Here is a 19,696-nt window from a genome sequence, read left to right as displayed (position 1 = left end):
CCAGGAAGTTCTTAAGATCGTTTGTTCCATGCCTGGGATGGCAAATGCCCAGCAGGCAGGCTGCCGCCCTCCCGCCCCGCTCTGTGTTGGTCCTCACGAACCCATGCCTACCCTCCTGCCTCTTACTCGGTCATGATGCCTCTTAGCTCCCACTTAGCACCCTCTTTGTGGCACAGATGAGGGACTGGAGGCTCGGTGTGGCAGGGACTCAGACAACAGAAGAGACTGAGAGCCCGAGCTCTTGTCATGGTGCCTGGCTGCATCTTGGGGTCCAGCAGGATGGTTCCAGGTCCTCTGCAAGCTGGCCTCAACCAGGAGCTTAGTACCTAGCCAGGAAATGAAACGGGGACAGACAGGGACAGAAAAGAGGCATCCCAGTATAGGAGACAGAATTGGAAGCCAAGATACCCAAGGTCAAGAAAAGGCTCTGCCAATTACTAACCGTTGGCCGTGGGCCAATCCAGTAAACCCTTGGTCCTTGTTTCTTTCATCTATAAAGTGAAATGAGATGGACTTGCTGACTTGATGGACTGGCTCTGAATTCCCCTCCTGCTCTGAAGTTCTGCCCATCCATCCTTTTTTTCCAGTGCCTTCTAAACACTATGTTCCAAATGCCACCTCCTTCTGTCCCTGCAGGGATTGCTGATTTCCACACCTATTGCTTGAATTACGTAGTTTGCTCTAGTCCAGACTACCCCAGGTTTTCTTTCCCTAATTCTTCTTCCCAGCCCTGCTCAAGGCTGTCGTCCTCCCAGAACCTCTCCCGACCTTTGTACTCAAGTGGGAGGAGTCCTGGATGAAGGAAGCAGGAGCTGCACATTATTCCCTGCTCTTGCTCCCTTAGCCAAGTGACCCCTGACCAGGCCTTTCCTTTTCAAATGGCCCTGCATGGTCTCTTCTGGCAAAAACCTTCTCTGATTTTGTTCTAACTCACACAGACTTCTTACACCCATAACTCTCAACACTCCCCTAATCTGGGCCCACTTATTTAAAACTTGAGTAAATTCTCATCTTATAGTTCTCCCATTCCAGAGAGATAGGACTGGCCCAAGAGACAATGGGAGGAAAATGAGGGCAGAATGGACAGTCCAGATGAGGAGATAAGACCCACCCCACAAGAATGTGAGCACCTCCCATTTCTTAGCTTTCTCCCGCAGCAGCTAGCCCCACACTGAGTACATAATAGGTGCTCAGTTAAATACTCATCAGGTGTAATGATACTACTTTTCATTAACATAGCACCATTTATAAAGATTCCCTGTGCTAAAAGGAGCTGAGTAAGGACATGGAGCGCAGGACCCAGGAAGCCATCAGGCTGTCCCTCCATTCTTTTCTTTTTGGAAGATTATTTATTTATTTATTTATTTGACAGAGAGAGATCACAAGCAGGCAGAGAGGCAGGCAGAGGGGCGGTGGGGAAGCAGGGTCCCTGCTGAGCAGCGAGCCCGATGTAGGGCTTGATCCCAGGACCCTGAGATCATGACCTGAGTTGAAGGTAGAGGCTTAATCCACTGAGCCACCCAGGCGCCCCCCGTCCCTCCATTCTTTCCTTTTTCTTTTTCTTTCTTTTTTTTTTTTCCCCATTTCATTCTTGCAGGAAAAGAAGGGAGGGCTCATTTTCTGTACCTGAACTCTTATCTGTCACCTCCTCTGAGAGGAAGAAGCCACAGAGGGAGCCATAGTGTAGATGCTACCAAAATTCAGTCCCAAACCCTACAATTGTTCAATAAGAAAATGACATTTTGCACCCCGCTCTAATAATCCTTTCTGGAAGAAGCATGTGTGCCCTATGAGACATTATTTACATCAATGGCTGAAAGCAGAGGGAGCCTTTCCTGTTTGAGGTTTGACTGCTGTCTGTCACCCCGTCCTCTGATTTCTCACAACTGGGAATTAACACAAGGCACTTAGAGCAGAGGAAAGTAATGGCTTTGTAGGAGAGAGCTGGGTTTGGGGAAGACAGCTCTGGCCGTGATGGGGCTCCTGCCTCCCAGAGAAAAGTGAGGATAAGGTAATCAGGTTTTTCCTCTGCTTGTACCGTTCTTCTCATTGGCTGAATACATTTCTCTCACAGGTCCCGATGATGTATCTATTTTACAGAGAAAAAACACTCAAGAAGGGGAAATGGTGTTCTAGGCATAGCAGAGCTCTGCCAACCTAACTATAATCTCAGAACTTCTGGCGGGTGCTCTGTTCCAGCCCCTCTGTGAGGTCTGTTGTTTATGTAAGTGAAACTGTGACTCTCACCCACCATCTGGAAGGCCTGTGGTCGGCCTGGTTTCTGCCCTCCCCCTCCCCTCTTCCAGGAATGAGGACAGGTCTACTCTGAGCCAGCTGTACCCTGTCATTACCCAAATCTTCTAAAATAAGGATTTGTAACGTGCACCAGGCACCGTGCTAAACCTGGTGTCCGTGTCCAGTGCCCGATCACCAACGGCAGCACCCCCCACCCCGACACACAACGTGGGCAATGCGAGCAGAGAGAGGACACCCACTCCCACGGAACCCAGCACTGCCCAGCCCACCCGGGCCTCACCCGGCCCTGGTGCCCGGAGAGGCCCTCAGGAAGCAGAGGGGCCCCAGAGGGTCCAGGCCTCGGGGTCAGCGCGCAGTGCGCACCCCTCCCTGCCCTCCGGGGACCTTGGTCACCCGAACGCCGCGCCCCGCGCTCCCGCGGGCTCACGTGTGCGCCCCTTACCGGGCTGCGTGCGGCGGCAGCCGCCTGCCCCCAAGGACTTAGGTAGCCCAGGCCCCTGATGGGCTGGGAGGGCGGCCCGACCGAGTGCCCCGCCCGCCCTGGGCAAGAGCGCTGAGTGTGACCCCGAGCGCAGAGCCCGCAGGCCCCGCCCGCTGTCCCCAGCTGGGACCCGAATTTCCCGGAGGCGTCCGGCCCCTCTATGCCCTCCCCGCACGCTGCTCCTTTCCACCCAGGGCATCAGGGGCGCGGGGCACCGCAGGCTGACGGCGGTGGCCAGAAACAGGGGGACCGCCCTGGACGGATTCCCTGCGGGCCGCCTTACGCCAGGCAGCTGGGCTCTCATGCCGAGGAGGGGCTGAACCCAAGCTCAAGTACAGGGCGCTTGGGAAGAGCAGGCCAGGGGCCTCGAAGAGGGGCAGCGTGGGGGAAGACCGCAGGGCTTTTTGCTCTGCGCCCACCCAGGCTTTGCTGTGAGGCTGTTCGGATGACAATGAGAAAAATGGATTTTACAAAGCCATAAGGGAAAGATGAGCATTCAGAGAAAAGAGGATAAAAACCATGGTGAGATAATTTTTTAAAAAAAGGGAGGAAAGGAGGGAGGGAGGAAGAAAAGAAGAGAAAAGAAAAAAAAAGAAAGAAAGAAAGAAAGAAAAGCAGGTGGCCAAAAAGAACGGGGACGGGGGCACTCAACCTCCCCAGTAACAAAACAAAACAAACAAAAAAAAAAGCTAGTTAAAACGAGATACCCTTTTCTGCTTATCAGATGGAGAAAGGTTTGAAAACATGGTCACAGCTAAAATTTTGAATTTGTGAGGAAATCTCCATACTACTGGCTGACATCAGCTGACAGGCAGGGAGGGTGGTTAATAGAGTTTTGCTAAAGTGTTGACTTTTTGCCAGCTCTTTGACACAGCAATTTTATTCTTGGAATTTATCTCTAGGCTCTGCAAAGTTTTAGCTACAAGGATATTCATTTCATCAACGTTTATAGCAGTAGAAAAATCTGTGATAAGATTATCTAATTTTATGGTAAGTGGATAAAAATCTTGTAAAAGAATACTCAAAGTGGCGTAGTATTTGGAATATACTGATAAATGTGAAAGTCAGTTTTACACAGCAAGTATGTAGAAAATTATTCCAGTGTTTTTTTTTTAAGATTTTATTTATTTGTTTGACAGACAGAGATCACAAGTAGGCAGAGAGACAGGCAGAGAGAGAGGAGAAAGCAGGCTCTCCATGGAGAAGAGAGCCCGATGTGGAGCTTGATCCCAGGACCCTGGGATCATGACTTGAGCCGAAGGCAGAGGCTTTAACCCACTGAGCCACCCAGGCGCCCCTTATTCCAGTGTTTTAAAGGATATATGTATGTCCAAAAAAAGGCCAGAGGGGTACATAACACAGTGTTGGTAATCATTCCCTCCATCAGTGATATTGTGAATTATTTTCTTCCTCTTATTTGCTTGCATTATCTAGATTTTTATCACCAGTTTGCATAAGTTTTGCAGAAGAAAAAAGCATAAAAGTTATTTTTGAAAGCGGAGGGAAGCATCTGGGTCTAATACTTTACAATCCCCCAGAGTAGGAAGCAGGAGGCCCCACAAAAGAAGCAAAAAATTCAGGAGCATTTTTCTAGGAAAGATTTAGGAGTTGAACTCTGGCCATTCCCACAGATGGGAGAATCCAAGAAGACGGGTAGAACAGTGTGGAGATAGGCACATCCAGAGTAAGATTTCTTTTAAAGAATAAACCGTTCAGGGGTGCCTGAGTGGCTCAGAGGTTTAAGCCTCTGCCTTCGGCTCAGGTCATGATCTCAGGGTCCTGGGATCGAGCCCCGCATCAGGCTCTCTGCTCAGCGGGGAGCCTGCTTCCCCCTCTCTCTCTGCCTGCCTCTCTGCCTACTTGTGATCTCTCTCTCTCTGTCAATTAAATAAATAAAATCTTAAAAAAAAAAAAAGAATAAACCGTTCAGAAGGAAAAAGTTTATACTCACTGATTCCTAGAAATGGAAGGCAAGGCACACGGTGAGGGGAAGCACCAGTGTTGGTCACAGGCAGAGGGAGCAAGGGGAACCCGTGGGCAGAGCCTTTCTTGTGACTGTCACAGGAAAGAATGGGTGAGGCCTAAGAAGCAGGTTAAGCAGGTTTAAGATACCCTGGTAGAATAATTTTGGCTCACTCTGGGGCTGAGGGGCTGTCTCTAGTTGTCTGGTCCCTGGCCCTGGGGTGATCAGGGCAGAGGGCTAGTGGCCCAGAGTATGAGATTTTGGTAAGGAGATAGTTGGGAGGATAGGGTTCTGGGTTGGTTAGTTCCCATATGAAAAGTACGCTTGTGAGTTCTTTATCATCTCCAGGAATTAACTAGCCCTGGGAAGGTTCATTGTGTACAGCACAGACAAAATTCTATTTTAAAGGAAATCAGAGAAGACACTCATTCTGATTACAGAAGAATTTCCTCTGCCCTACAGGGCCCTTCTAGCTGGGCTAAGAGTCCTCTTGACACAAGACAGATTAACAGGAGGAAAATCAAATTTCATTTCATACATACAGGGACATGGAAATTCCAAAGACAGGCAAAATGCGGTACGTATGTCTTCCTGAACTAAGGAAAGGGGGTAGGTGTCTGGGACTTCAAAAGAAGGAATGCAATTCACAGGAAGATGAGAAAGAGTAAATGTTTGATAAACAAATGCCAGGGGGGCCACTCAGACCCCTTAGAAACAATGGGACACACAGGACTTTGGTCAGACAGGTCTTGCTAAGGTTCTTCTCTGTGCACACACCCAGTTCATGTCCTACTGTCGTTCTCTATGGTGACAGCTCTCTTCCTGGAGCAGGTCTCTATCTGAATTCTTTTCAGGCAGTTGAGGGGGAAGTGAAGAGCTTTTCCGGATTCTGCAGGGTTTTGATTGCTTTTCACTCAAAATAATCCTCATGCTAAAGCGGCCCGTCTTGGAGCGTCCCACCTTTCGCCCCTGCAGGTCCATCGGAGAATGAGAATCTCCTTAAAGAATGGGAGGGCCTGTGGCATATACTATTTGGAGGGAAGCTGGGCTTGGTGGAGGGGGAGAGGGTTGGGATAGGGACGCACTGATCTAGGTGTAAAGCTTCAGCCGAGTAGAGGCTCGTATGACTGGACAGGTGACATGTGAAGGTCTAGAGTGATAGTGGGGAGAGAAGGGTGGTTGGAACTGAAGCCAAGAGAGTAGGTACAGGCCGAAGTGTAGAGGCTTCTATGCCCCGGGCAGAATTTGGGCCTTTCTTCCATGTGCTGGTGGATGGTTGATGCCCTGGTAGCTTGGGATTTCTAGTTCTGGCTTTGCCTGCACAAATGCGCAATTTCAGTGGAGTCCTTAATCCTCTCGGGTTCTTGAGTTTCTCCCTTGTAGAAGAATCATGATCCCTGCCTCCTTCACAATGCCTCGAGGTTTTAGTGAGCATAGTTGAGCCTGTGGGTGCAAAGGGGCTCTGATGGGAGTGAAGTGAGGGCAGGGGAGACAAGCCACCCTGCTCATTCGCCAGGCTGTGTCCGATGGGGGCTATTGCAGGAACCCCCGTGACTTTCTGACCTTGCTTGTGAGTCACAGGATGACGATGTGTGGATCTCCAGTGGAACTGGGGGGCCTTCCACACTCCTTGGGCCTCTTCACCCGGCACCCACGAGGGGGAACTGGGCACTGTCCGGCCATCCTGACAGCTTGGGGGCAGTTTTCTGGTCCTTCCTTGATAAAGAGGTGCCTTGAACTGAATATGCTTAGCCTAACCCTTTATACCTGGTTCAGATAGAAAGTAGTATCCTTTTAGCTTCCCCCTGCTGGTCCCGGTTTTGCTTCTGGGGCCCCACATCCCCAGGCCGCTTCCTCTGCTGGGAAACACCTGCAGTCCTTGGAAGTTAGTAGTCCCTCTCTCTGGACTATGGAAAGACCAGGACCCATGACCTAAGTATTTGTCTCTTGCTATAATCCTCACTGTGGAATTCTTAGAGGTAGTCTCCACCTGGGAATGGAGACTACAATCTTGAGAATTTAAATTTTTCTTTGGCAAATGTTCCTGTAGTGCTTGCGATGTGCCATTCATTCGATCTTCATGACACTTCTGTGAGCTCGGTAGTATTATCTCCATTCCTCACCAGTGGCTCAGTCCCTGGAACCAGACCTACCTTCTCGTTCAGTAAATATGTCCATGAACCTGTAGGGTTTACTCGGGGAAGCCAGAGAAGAATGAGCTACAAGTCCTGCCCTTGAGAAGTTTGTAACCTACATGGGGACACAGAAGTGTCTGGAAAGGTTGAGAAGTGTGTCTGGATGATGAGCCCAACTCGGAAGGAGAGAAGCCTGGAGGCTGCTTCAGTATGGCATGAAGGAGGCGGGAAGCCCTGGGGAACCAGCTATACAGAGGTGGGGAGGAAGGGAATGTGCTGGTGCCCTCTGCTTGCCCTTTCTACCTGCTGCCCTCCTTCCCCACCAGCCCCTGTGCCCCAGGAGGCCTACCCGTACAGACTGCACCAACATGCTTGACTTCGGGCAGGACGGGGGGCTTGCTCAGTAGGAGACCCCAGGAAGAGAGCAGGAGACCAGAAGAGAGAGAGGTCTGGTGTTTATCCCTCCTGCTCCTGTGGCTGTGGTTTGGCTTTAAGACCCTTCCCTTGAGCCAGAGTTCCAAACACGTGACCCTCTCAGCTTGGCCATTCTCTCTGGTGCTGGCAAGCACTCCCTCCCCGGCCTCTCAGGCTGGAGTGGGAACAGCTCACCTCTATTGCCAGCCCTGGGTATCATGCTCTTTCCTTCGTTCCCCTGAACCTCGCTCACATCACTATAGATCATCTTTTTAAAAATTCTGCTCAAGGGGAACCTGGGTGGCCCAGTCGGCTGGGCATCTGCCTTCGGCTCAGGTCACAATCCCAGGGTCCTGGGATCGAGCCCTGCATCAAGCTCCCTGCTCAGCGGGGAGCCTGCTTCTCCCTCTCCCACTCCCCCTGCTTGTGCTCACTGTCTCTCTCTGTGTGTCAAATCAATAAATAAAATCTTTAAAAAGAAAAAAAAAAAGAACCCTGCTCAAATGAAGTGTGGATGGGCTCCTGTGCCTGCGAGGAGCCCTAGTGAAAGAGACATTTCAGAGATAGGGAAAGGTGCATAGAATGAAGAGGTAGAAATTCACACATCTGTCGGCTAGAGTCTTAGGCAGGAGAAGGGAGGAGATTGGGGTCCAGAAGGTGAAGAGCTTTCAGCACCAAGCTGGACGTTTTGCAGACCCCTGTAATGTGCTTCCGTCCCTGTCTTCCAGGACGCGCCTGCCTGTCACCCCTCACCGCCCAGCACCCCCTCGTGCAGGTCCTCTGTTCGGAAGACGGGGATGGAGAGGCGTGGAGGCTGGGGCCTCGGCGGGTGTCTGGCCTTGCTGTCGCTGCTCCCGTCCCTGAGCCTGGCACAGTACGAGGGCTGGCCCTACCCCGAGTACTTCCAGCAGCCGGCCCCCGAGTACCACCGGCCCCAGGCGCCCTCGGACACAGTGAAGATCCAGCTGCGCCTGGCCGGCCAGAAGAGGAAGCACAGCGAGGGCCGGGTGGAGGTGTACTACAACGGTCAGTGGGGCACCGTGTGCGACGACGACTTCTCCATCCACGCGGCCCACGTCGTCTGCCGGGAGCTGGGATACGTGGAGGCCAAGGCCTGGACCGCCAGCTCCTCCTACGGCAAGGGGGAAGGTAAAAGAACTGGAATTGAGTGCTCGTGTTGCTGGAAACCCCAGGAACAGTCCTGCGCGCGGTTGTGAGCCTGGTAAAGGAAGCTGCAGTTGCTGTCCAGTGTGAATTCCCCAGAATCCTGCATCTGGTCAGCCTCCTGGGTCTGGGCTGGAGGTGGGAACAGATGCATGCCCGGCACGGCGGGGGTACGGGATCCAACCGTCCCGCTTGGCCTGGTGCTTCCCGTGTGTTAGGGCAGGAAGTCTTGCGTCCTGGAAATGCCTCCTGGCTCGAGCGGACGGGTTGGTGACCCTAACTAAAGGCTGAAGTCCGTCTGTGCCCGTGGCCCCCTGCGCCCTACCTGGGGGCCACGTGAGCCAGGGGACGGGGTGCCTTTCTTCCAGTCCCCCCTTTCTTGAAGGGGTGCCTTTTGCTCTTTCTCACAAAGGTTCCCCATAGGCCAATGTTCCCTGACTCTCCCAACCACGCTCCTCGTGTAACCTTCACACTGTTAACAGCAAGACGCTCTTTTGGGCTCGTCCGTGACAGGAACAGAGTTGATCTGGGTTTTTCACTTTGGTTGGGCTACTCTTTCTTCCCTTGTCAAGTTCAAGTCAATATATTTTGCGAGGGGGAAAAAAAGGTGTTTTGGTAAAAGCTTTGAGGGAGGGCTGGTATTCGTGCTCTGAACCAGTTCTTGTCGGGGGGTATGGGGGGCAGGGCTAACCCATAGTATTTTGGGTTAAGGTCTGGGCTAGAGTCTAGGACTCTAACCTTGGGAAGCCTCCCAAGTGATCATATATGTAGGCAGGTTTGGGAGTCATTGACATAGATTGTTGTTAAGGTCCTTTCTAACTCTTGCTTTCTGTTATTCTGCAAATTATAGGAAAAAATCTATATGTAGATTTCTACATATCGAAATCTACATCTCCTATATGTCTTACCTCCATGCAGTTGAATGTGCTCTGTGGGAGTAACCAGACCAAGAGACCACACTTAGAGTGAAATGTTCTTTGAAGCTGACTAGCAGTGGCGAGATTAAAGCAGCAAAAGTGAGTTAGCAAGTGCTGGGCTTTTTTTTTTAGAGAGAGAGGGGGAGGCAGGGAGAGGCAGAGGGAAAGGAAGAGGGAGAAGCCCAAGCAGGTTCTACACCCAGGGTGGAACCCAACACCAGACTCTATCCCACAACCCCGAGATCACGACCTGAACTGAAGTCAAGAGTCAGACCTCAACTGACCGAGCCACCCAGGTGCCCTGCCAATGCTGGGCTTTTAAAGCCCACTTCCTGTGTTCTCTACAAAACTCTGGGCATGCTGAAGGCCTGGGTGACTTAATCCGTTGAGCATCTGACTCTTGAACTCAGCTCAGGTCTTGATCGCAGGTTGTGAGGTCAAACCCTGCGTTGAGCTCCACGCCCAGCATGGAGCCTACTTCAAAATGAAATGAAATGAAAATGAAAAACAAAAACCTCCAGACATGTCTCCACACTTGTACAGCTTCATGTATTCTGCTGGCTGAGTGACCCACGGGTAACGTCAGGTTTATGTTTTCAATCCCAGACTCTCAAGTCTTGGTATTTTATCATACTTTCCAATGATTATGGGTTTTTTCCAGGGACCCCTTTATTTTATTTCTACTATTTTATTTATTTTATTTCTACTCAGACTTAAAGTTTACCTGTCATTAGATTAGATGGGTGTGGTTTTCTCCCCATCCCAGTTCACCTGCCCAAGTGTGGGCATGGGGTGTCCAGGGAGGTAGGTTAACCTGGCTCAGACCTTGCCCCCCAGGGAGGATGGCGGGAGAAGAGTTCGAGAGAGTAGAGGGAGTGTGTGAGGGAGCAGCTGAAACTGTGGACCCTGGAGTCTGGGCTGGATTAAGTAGGACGGTACTACATGGGGACTTGTGGGGAAGGCTGTTGGGGTCACAGGTCAGAGTGGAAATTGCAATACAAGAAGGAGTGTGCTAGAAACATTTTGGGGCTTGGGTGGAGATGCAGATACACAGCAGAAGGGTTGAAATGGACACTGGGGAGGGGTGCCATTGTTGGTAATGATAAGGTCTAAGCCACAACCGTGGGAGAGTGGCTGATGTAGGGCCAGGGAAAGACACTGCAGAGAGAAGCTAACAAAAGGCCAGAGAATCCTAGAACGGTCATCTCGGTGGATACTGAAACCAACAGGACTTAAGAAGGAGAAATATCAGGGGCGCCTGGGTGGCTCAGTGGGTTAAGGCCTCTGCCTTCGGCTCGGGTCATGATCCCAGGGTCCTGGGATCGAGCCCCGCATCGGGCTCTCTGCTCAGCAGGGAGCCTGCTTCCTCCTCTCTCTCTGCCTGCCTCTCTGCCTACTTGTGATCTCTGTCTGTCCAATAAATAAATAGAATCTTTAAAAAAAAAAAAAAAGAAGGAGAAATATCAAAGTTGAAGGGAGAAACAGAGGTAAAAAAAATTGTGAACTGTCCTGTCTCCTGATCTTTGAGGATTATGTTGTCTGTAAAAAGTGATACTTGGTTTTTGCATCAGGAGAGGTCTGTTAGATATAAAGGTATTTGAATTCTTCAGCATCAGGTTAGGATTCTTAGCACTGGGTACATGTTGGGCACTCGGTAAATATTAGCTGATTAATTCATTTTGATTGAGGACAGTACTGAAAACTGTCGGCAAGCAGTTGTTGGCATAGGGAGCAGAGAATGTGACTGGTGCCCTGGGCTGTGCTCCCGGGAAAGGAGTTTAACCTGCAGGTTGGCTCCATGCGTGCACTGGGACCACCAGAGCCAAGCTCTTACTATCTCCTTCTCCTCTGACATACAGGGGGTAGTAAGGAAGCCCCAGGAGAGCATCCAGGCCCTCCCAGGCTTTCCAGCCTGGACTGTCAAGAGTTCTTCTCCCATAAAGCGTCTCTAAGCTCAGGGAACTCATGGACTCTTCCAGAGGGTTCTAGAAGGGACAGCTGTTCTGTTTCTCACCCTGGGTCTCACAGCAGCCTGAACTAGAGATGATTGCTCTCCTTGGCTTGTCTTCAGACCTAAGCTCAGATCGGATCCCTCCCCAGCCCCACCACCAGTGCTGCCCCTCACCCCCCATTGTTCAGATCAGAGTGACCAAGCCAACAGATGACCACAGTGGGGCCCCAGAGCTTCCAACTTGAACAACTGTCCTGACAACGCAGGGAACACTTGGGCTTTCAGAGTTTCCTTTGTGATCTCTTCCAAATGGTTTGTGGATTGGTTGATACGTCTCTTCTCTTGTCAGGAGAAGCATTTCTTAGAGTGAATGAACGGACCGTGTAGAATGAGGTTTGGTTTCTGATTGGCTGGCTCTTTGTGTCCAAAGTTAGAGCCACGTCTACAATCCAAGTGCCACTTTCCTAGCAGCTCTGAAATGACATCTCCTGAGCTGTGCCTGGCCCACTGTGCATCCCAGCAGGAGAGAGCCAGAGCAAGGTCAGGACAGTGTCTGTGATAGGCAGGAAGCATACACGGAAATATATTGTCATGGAATCAAGCCAAATTAGTGTATCATGCCTGGTGATGCCCTCTCGGGCTGTGTCGAAATTTACACTTCCATTGTCTACGAAAAATAACCTGGTGAGGGGCGTCTGGGTGACTCGGTCGGTTAAGCATCTGCCTTCGGCTCGGGTCATGATTCCAGGGTCCTGGGTTCAAGTCCCACTTTGGGCTCCCTGCTCAGGAGGGGAGTCTGCTTCTCCCTCTCCCTCTGCCACTGCTTGTGTGCAATCTCCCTCACTCACTGTCTCCTTCAAATAAATAAATACAATCTTTAAAAAAAAAAACACCTAGTGAGAATATGTCCTAAGTGGGATCATTGGCAGTGAGTTAACGCTACTTAAGAAAGCAGCTCTGTGGGGGAAGTTCGTTCCCTTAGCACCCCAGGGAGCTCCTTTCAAATGTTCCTATCAAAGAATAAAGAAGAACAGAGAGCGTCTGCTTTGCAGGCTGGAGAGCGTCCGCTTTGCTGCTCGTGGTTCCTTCAGCTGCACGCTGTCCCTCCCCTTAGCCAGCGTGGTTTCTCTCATTGCAGACGGAATAAGGGCCCTGCTTCTTTTCACCATCTCTGTCCCTTCAGCAGCTTTGCCACAGAATGTTCCAAAGAGGCCCCCCTGCAAATGTGGAGGGTCTTTTCCGTTGCTAGTACTTAGTAAGACAAACATTTTGTTGTCCAAGCAGCAACTGATTAGGGAGCATATGTTTCCGAGGAGCCTGATGGCTGGGAAGTGAGGCCAAATTGAGAAACCGGTTGGAAACCCTCAGCCCAGATGTTTTCAATCAGCTTGTTGTTCCCCACAACGCATCTGAGGCGCTCTGGTTCGAGCCCTAACTGGCCATCTGTCACAGCAGACGCGTCTCAGCAGGGCCCCAGAGTCAGGGATTAACCCCACGTCCACCCTGACCTCGAAGAACCTCAGATCCTCCTCGGTTTTCTCGTCTCTGCAATGGGAGCGTTTGTATCTGCTTTTCTGTATCTGTTTTCCTTGCATCTGGAAACAACGGGATTCCCTGTTTTTCTGATTAGCAGGAAGGAGGAAGGGAAAGGGGCTTGAACATGTACTAGGCACATACATTATCTCATCGAATCTCCATGGTGACCTGTTTGTTGGGGATCCTTGTTTTCACTTCAGAAATGGGAAACAGGCTTGGGTAAGTAGCTGGCCAATTTGGTGGTGCCCAGGCCCGAGGCAGAGAGTCTGAGCCCTGGGTATCTGGCTCCATCATCCTGTTGAGGCCTGCCTGGAGCTTTGAGAAAAAGGAGACATTTGAGTTTGTTTCTCATTTTGTAGGGGCACTTACAAAAATCACCCTTTGGAAACCCTTTAGCACATTAAAAAAATTGTGGTGAGGTACACCTAATGTAAAATACTCTGTCTTCACCGTTTTTTCAATGCGCAGTTCAGTAGTGTTCGTACATTCCTGTTGTTACACAACCAGTCTCCAGAACACCTCTTGTGTTGAGGAACTGGAACTCAGTCCCCATTAAACAACCACTCCTCATGCCCCCCTCTCCCGGCCCCTGGCCACCTCCATTCCACTTTCCGTCTTTATGAACTCAACTATTCCAAGTACCTCATCTACGCAGAATTATGCGGTTTTGTCATTTTGTGACTGGCTTATTTCACTGAGCGTGATGCCCTGAAGGTCCACTGTTGTTGAAGCCTGTGTTAGAATTTCCTTCCTTTTTAAGGCTGAGCACTAGACTCAGTGTATGCGTATGCCAGAGTTTGTCCAACTTTTGACTATTGTGAAGAATGCCGTAACGCACGTGGGTGTGCCGATAGCTCTCAGACACCCTGCTTTCAGATCTTCTGGGTAAATACACAGAAGCAGGGATTGCTGGATGGTATGGGAATCCCATTTTTATTTTTTAAATATTTATTTATTTATTGACATACAGCCATCACACGTCACATTAGTTTCAGGCGTCCAACGTAGTGATTCGAAAAGTCTGTGCATTATGCTGTGCTCAGCATGAGCATGGCTACCATCTGTCTCCACACAACGCTATTACAATGCCACCGACTGTGTTCCCTGTGCTGTGCCTCTCATGCCGGTGACTTCTTCACTCCACAACTGGAAGCCGATATCTCCCAGTTTTCGTTTCTTGACGAACCGCCATACTGTTTTCCGTAGTGGCTGCACCATCTTGCATTCCTGCTGACCGTCAGCGCATAAGGGTTCCAGTTTCTTTCAACTTTCTCAACATTTGGTGTTTTCTGCCCTTTTGACGGTAGACATTCTAATGGTATGAGGGAGCATCTCATTGTGACAAACCCTCTAGCACTTGGCATGCTGAATTTTCTATGGAGTGCAAGTCAGATGGACACACAGGAGGCAAGCAGAATTGCCTCCCAGCCCTGCCTTCACCAGACTTTTAGAACGTGAGGGGGTGGCTCTGTGTGTTAGTGTAGCAGGGCCAAATCAGTGGCTGGGAAGCATCAGGCAGAGAAGAGCACTGAATGGCCCAACCTCTGGGCTCAGGCTGTGACCTTGAGGATGAACTGTCCCCTTGAGCCAGAGCTCTGTGTCTGGAAGGTGGGAATGACCATCCCTGAGGCGTAGGGAAGTCAGGGGAACTGATACCTATGAAAATGCCTGAAAAACTCCAAACCCTCAGTTGCAGGATGGCTTACATTTTCGCTGAGGGGTCAGAGTTCAGCCTCTGCTGCAGATGGAAGGTGAGTCTAGCCTGCATCATGGTCGGTCTAATGAAAATTGCCATCGTCATCCTTGTTACCTTGTTTGAGTAACGATGGGCCAATAACAAACTAGACACAGGCCACATATTCTCTCTAACCTCTATGTAGCCCTGCAGTTGAGGGCTCTGATGAGAAAGAAGGGCTTTGACCAAGGTGCCAAGGCTAAGTGGCTCTCTCAGAATGAAACCCAGCTTGGCATCCAAAATCTCTGCCCGTTCTACTAACCACGTGACATCTGGGCTCAAATCTGGTTTCTGTCCAAATCACATTCAGTCTAGCACATCCCCAAATCTCATCAGCTGCCTACTCTGGAAAGGGGACCCAGATGCCCTAGAATGATATCCAGTATCTTGAACATACCAACAATCAATTGATGACCACAATAACTGCCAAAATTAGAGAAAAATTCTCTCTGGATGACGTCGGTGCCCCCAAAGATGCAAACCAACTTTGATGCAGCCCTTGGTCTCTTCTTTGCTTCCTTCAGGGCCCATCTGGTTGGACAATGTCTACTGCACGGGCAGGGAGGCCACCCTCGCGGCCTGCTCCTCCAACGGCTGGGGCGTCACCGACTGCAAGCACACAGAAGACGTGGGTGTGGTGTGCAGTGACAAAAGGATTCCTGGTTTCAAATTCGACAATTCGTTGGTCAACCACATAGAGGCAAGTCTTGTGTTTTTGACGGCGCCCACACGTCAGTATTTTCCGTCTTTCGTGTAACTCGGTTCTCATCTACTGATTCCAAGAAGAGTGTGTGAGTGCTAGAGAGGGGGCCCAAGCCAACCTGATTTGGTGTGGGGGCGCTGCAGGAGAAGGGGAGACCACCAGTGGGTGGAGAAAGGGTACTTATTCCAGATGCGAAGAATGGCTTGGGTGAGGCACAGAGGCCCTGAGGCATGAACTGGGGTAAGTAGGTCAATACAGGCCAAGAGACACGGTGAATGTAGGAATGGTGTCAAAGGAAGCTACAGAGGGCGCCTAGGAAAGCCTCTCTGGGCTCTGTCCGGAGCCTGCTGTTTGGGCTGGGAAAATGTACTAGTTATCAAATGCCGTGTAACAAATTACCCCCCAAATTTTGCAGCTTCGAACAATAGCCTTTATGATCTCACTTAGTTTCCAAGGGAATCCAGGAGCGGCTTAGCTGGTTGACTCTGATCACATTCAGGCAGGGGGCCCTGTCCCAAGCTGACTCACGTGGCTGTTGGCCAGCCTTCGCTGCTGGCTGTCAGCTGGATCTTTCTGGTCCTCTGCCTCTCTATAGCCTGCCTGGGTGTCCTTAAGACATGACCATTGTCCTTCTCCAGAGTGAGTGATTCAAAAGAGAGAGAACAGGAGCAAAACATGGAGGCCACAGCCTTTCATAACCCAATCTCGGAAGTGATAGACCATCATTTCTGCTATATTCTGTTGGTCACAGAGACCAACTGTATACAGTGTGGGAAGAGATTACCCAAGGGTGTGAATGCAGAAGGTGGAGACCATTGGGGGCCGTCTCGGAGGCTAGCTACCAAAGGACCATTGTTTCCAAATCTAGCTGGGGATCAGAATTGCTTCTTTTTTTTCTTTTTAAGATTTTATTTATTTATTTGGAGAGGGAACACAAGCAGGGGGAGTGGGAGGGGGAGAACCAGGCTTCCCACTGAGCAGGGAGCCTGATGCGGGGCTCGATCCCAGGACCCTGGGATCACAACCAGGGCCTAAGGCAGACGCTGAATGACCGAGCTACCCAGGCGCCCCCAGAATCACTTTTAAAATGCGCATACTAGGGCCTCACCCCAGACCTCCTGAAGCAGAATTCCCACTAGGGAACAAGACTAGTTTTGAAAGTTCTCTCAGATGATTCCGATGCTGCCAGCCTGCCCCAAGTCAGCATTTGGAAATGGCCAAGGGCTTGTGACCCTTCTACATTTATGGCTACGTTTCAGAGTTAGCTCGTCAATAAGTTCTCCACGCAAACAACAAAACCAACAAACATTTTTGGCACTGCTCTCATGGACAAGGTACATGAGGCTTAGGGCAAACGGAGTAGACAGCCTCCTCAAAGACATGTTGGATGTCACCCCCGAAGCACCGGGAGATCTGCCGTGAAGCCACGCCAAAGGGCCTTCACTGCGCTTTACCCCCCAGCTGACCTCAGAACCAACTTGAAATTGCCCTATTTGGGCTTCAGAGGAAGTTCTCCCCAGACTGTGGCCTTTACATTTTCCTCCCATGACTCACACTGTCCCACTCTTTTCTCCTATGTTCCTAGAGCACACTGAGTACGCTGGGAACTGGTCCAAGCCTGCCTTAAAGCAGGGAAGAGGATTTCTAGCTTTCTCTCAGCTGGCAGGATCAGACAGCTTCTAGCTGACACTCTTCACATGCTGCTGTTTTATCTGGGAGGAGTAGAAGGGATTGGCAAAGATCTGATGTGCGTTAGTGCTCTAGATATCGACGACAACTTGGCTTTACCATAAAGTCTGTGATTTGGAGGATGGGCTTGTCCAGTCCAGTTTCACATGTTCTATCTCTGCTCCTTATCACCTCATACGGGATCATTAGCACCCAATTTCCAAGGAGATTGGAAGCTTCTGCGGGGGAGGGGTCTGTCTAAATCACCATCGTATCCAGTACAAATAGCGTTGGGTACCTGATAAGAACAGTGTCTCCAACCCCTAAATTTTCTTCTTAGGAATGCATATCAGAGATCGTCTTCCCCATAGGTGAAGAATCTCCCCGGGTCAAATATCAAATTAAACAGTGATAAGAAGCACATAGAAGCAAGTTACTCCTTCGTAGCATCACCCTGCTTAGTCGAAAAACGAGCTTATTTGTAACATCTTTTTTTTTTTTTTTAAAGATTTTATTTATTTGTTTGACAGGCAGAGATTACAAGTAGGCAGAGAGGCAGGCAGAGAAAGAGAGAGGAGGAAGCAGGCTCCCTGCTGAGCAGAGAGCCCGATGCAGGGCTCGATCCCAGGACCCTGGGATCATGACCTGCGCTGAAGGCAGAGGCTTTAACCCACTGAGCCACCCAGGCGCCCCTATTTGTAACATCTTTAATGGGCCTCTCTTCAGCCTAGAACCTCGGGATAATATAGTTGGATTGTCATGTGAGGATCCAGGCTTCCAGGCATAAGAAAGTCACTGATGGTTTGAATAGAAAGAAGGTGGGCTAACATGTCAGTGGGCTTGGGGGCGGGGGGGGGGGGATGAAAAGACTCACCCGCCATTAGAAAAAAATGATTCTGGAAAAAGGACTCTGGGCATGACACGTCAACAGAGAAGTGTCTGTTGAATCTGGTCCTAGGAAAAGCAGACCCTAGATTGGGTAGAATAGGCAGAGAAATGACCCCCCAAAATAGAGGGAAAAGTACTTCTTTTTATTCTGGAAATGCTAAGAGTCCACTGCAAAAGCTTAGTACCTGTCTTTATTATTTTTTTAAAGATTTTATTTATTTATTTGACAGAGAGAGAGAGAGAGGCCCCAAGTAGGGGGAGCAGCAGGCAGAGGGAGAAGAAGCAGGCTCCCCACTGAGCAGGGAGCCCGATGCGGGGCTCCATCCCAGGACCCCGGAATCGTGACCTGAGCCAAAGGGCAGATGCGTAACTGATGGAGCCCCCCAGGCACTCCAGTACCTGTCTTTTTTCTGGACATTTGTTGGGTGCATGCTGTAAATACAGCATGGTCGGGGACCCCATTAGGGAAAAAAAAGACCCTATGACCTGTGAAGACAAGATGCATGCCTTTGGGAAGCTGGGGGATCATTCCAAGGCGAGGAGCCTAGACCCTAAATGAACTTACGGTAACCCAGAGAGGACTGCCAGGGTGGGATGGGGATGACTGGTTGGAAGGGTGGCATGACTCCCACCTCCTTCACCCTTTGCAGGCTCCTCGAAGTCCTCCCTCTTCTTCATACAGTTACTGTGAGCCACAATGGGAGCTTTCTTGCCCAGCCACAGACACTGAGGAAACTTTCAGCTGATAAGCCGTCCTCTGGAATCTTCTTCCCTTTGGTGTCAGCTGAACGGAGGTCATGAAAGGGCCCACATCTCCAGATGTCTGAGGAGAAACTTAGAGAGTTGCCAGTCCATCTAGGACTTTGTGGCTAAAGCTCACGCTTCCTGTCAGAGCTGGCCTGATGGTTAGGGAGCCGCCCAGACCACTTACAGGGATATTTGTGGGATGTTGAGAAGTTTCTCCAAAATACCTCACGTAATAGCCTGTGTCATGGAATCTTTCCTCTTGGCTACAGAAATGTCCCCTTTTAGACGTTTGTGGGTGAGAGCAAGAGATATATGCCAGTGGACATGCGGTTCGGCGGGTGACTGTGGGATGACTAACGGTGCCGGAAAAGCCTGCAGGTGAATCAGTGAACACAGCGGATGGTCTCGAACCATCATTCCTGGGGCCCGGCTGCTGCCTCTCTAACAGCAGATGTTTATGTGGAGATTAAAATGTGCCCTGGAAAAAGTTATAGGGGACACAAAACTAGAAGGGATTGCTGGAATATAACATTATTAAACGAGATTCAGAAAAACCTCAGGATGTTGAAAGAATAGGCCCAAACTGTAATAGAGTGGGATGAATAGAAGGTCCTATATCGAGGTTCATTGGAAGAAAAAAATCAGCCATAGAGTGAAAGCCCAGGATAGTGACTGAAGAGCATTGACCGTATCTTTAAAATCCCTGCAAGGGATTGGCTGACTAAAAGCTCTGTATAAGCCAAAGCTATGATATGGTGGTAAAAACAAAACAAACAAACAACATCCCAAAATGTGAATATGCACTGATGCACTGATAGAAAGATTCTTCCTCTAAACTGTTTGTTTTTTAGATCGAGGGCAGGATTCAGATCTGGGGCCATCTCTTAGCTAGGTCACCCCGAGGATGGACCAGCAGGATGGAGACAGGTCTGGAAACCATATCAAAGGAGGAGAGGAAGATTTGGTGACGAGAAGAGAGAAAGGAGGGGCGTCATGTGGGTTCTCTAAGTTTCAGCAGTGCTATCATGGAGAAGATGTGTGATTGATTCTAACCCAGAACCAAGATGGGTAAGAAGGTAATGGGACGTAGACTTCGGCTCCGCCTGAAAACTGTTAATACTTAGGGCTGCCCCACAGC

General features: G+C 50.1%; 1 protein-coding gene across 1 annotated transcript in view; it reads left to right on the top strand.

Moving 5' to 3' along the window:
- Positions 1 to 19,696, top strand: part of LOXL2 (lysyl oxidase like 2) — an 88,303-nt gene that overhangs the window by 18,558 nt on the left and 50,049 nt on the right. The window contains exons 2-3 of the mRNA XM_080796176.1: positions 7,978 to 8,398; positions 15,077 to 15,252. Of these exons, the coding sequence (XP_080652302.1) occupies positions 8,047 to 8,398; positions 15,077 to 15,252 (528 nt within the window). The 5' untranslated portion in view covers positions 7,978 to 8,046. The remainder of the gene's footprint in view (positions 1 to 7,977; positions 8,399 to 15,076; positions 15,253 to 19,696) is intronic.

Source organism: Martes martes (genome assembly GCF_963455335.1).
Source record: "Martes martes genome assembly, chromosome: 2".
Taxonomy (NCBI): Eukaryota; Metazoa; Chordata; class Mammalia; order Carnivora; family Mustelidae; genus Martes; species Martes martes.
This window is presented reverse-complemented; position numbering and strand designations above follow the sequence as displayed.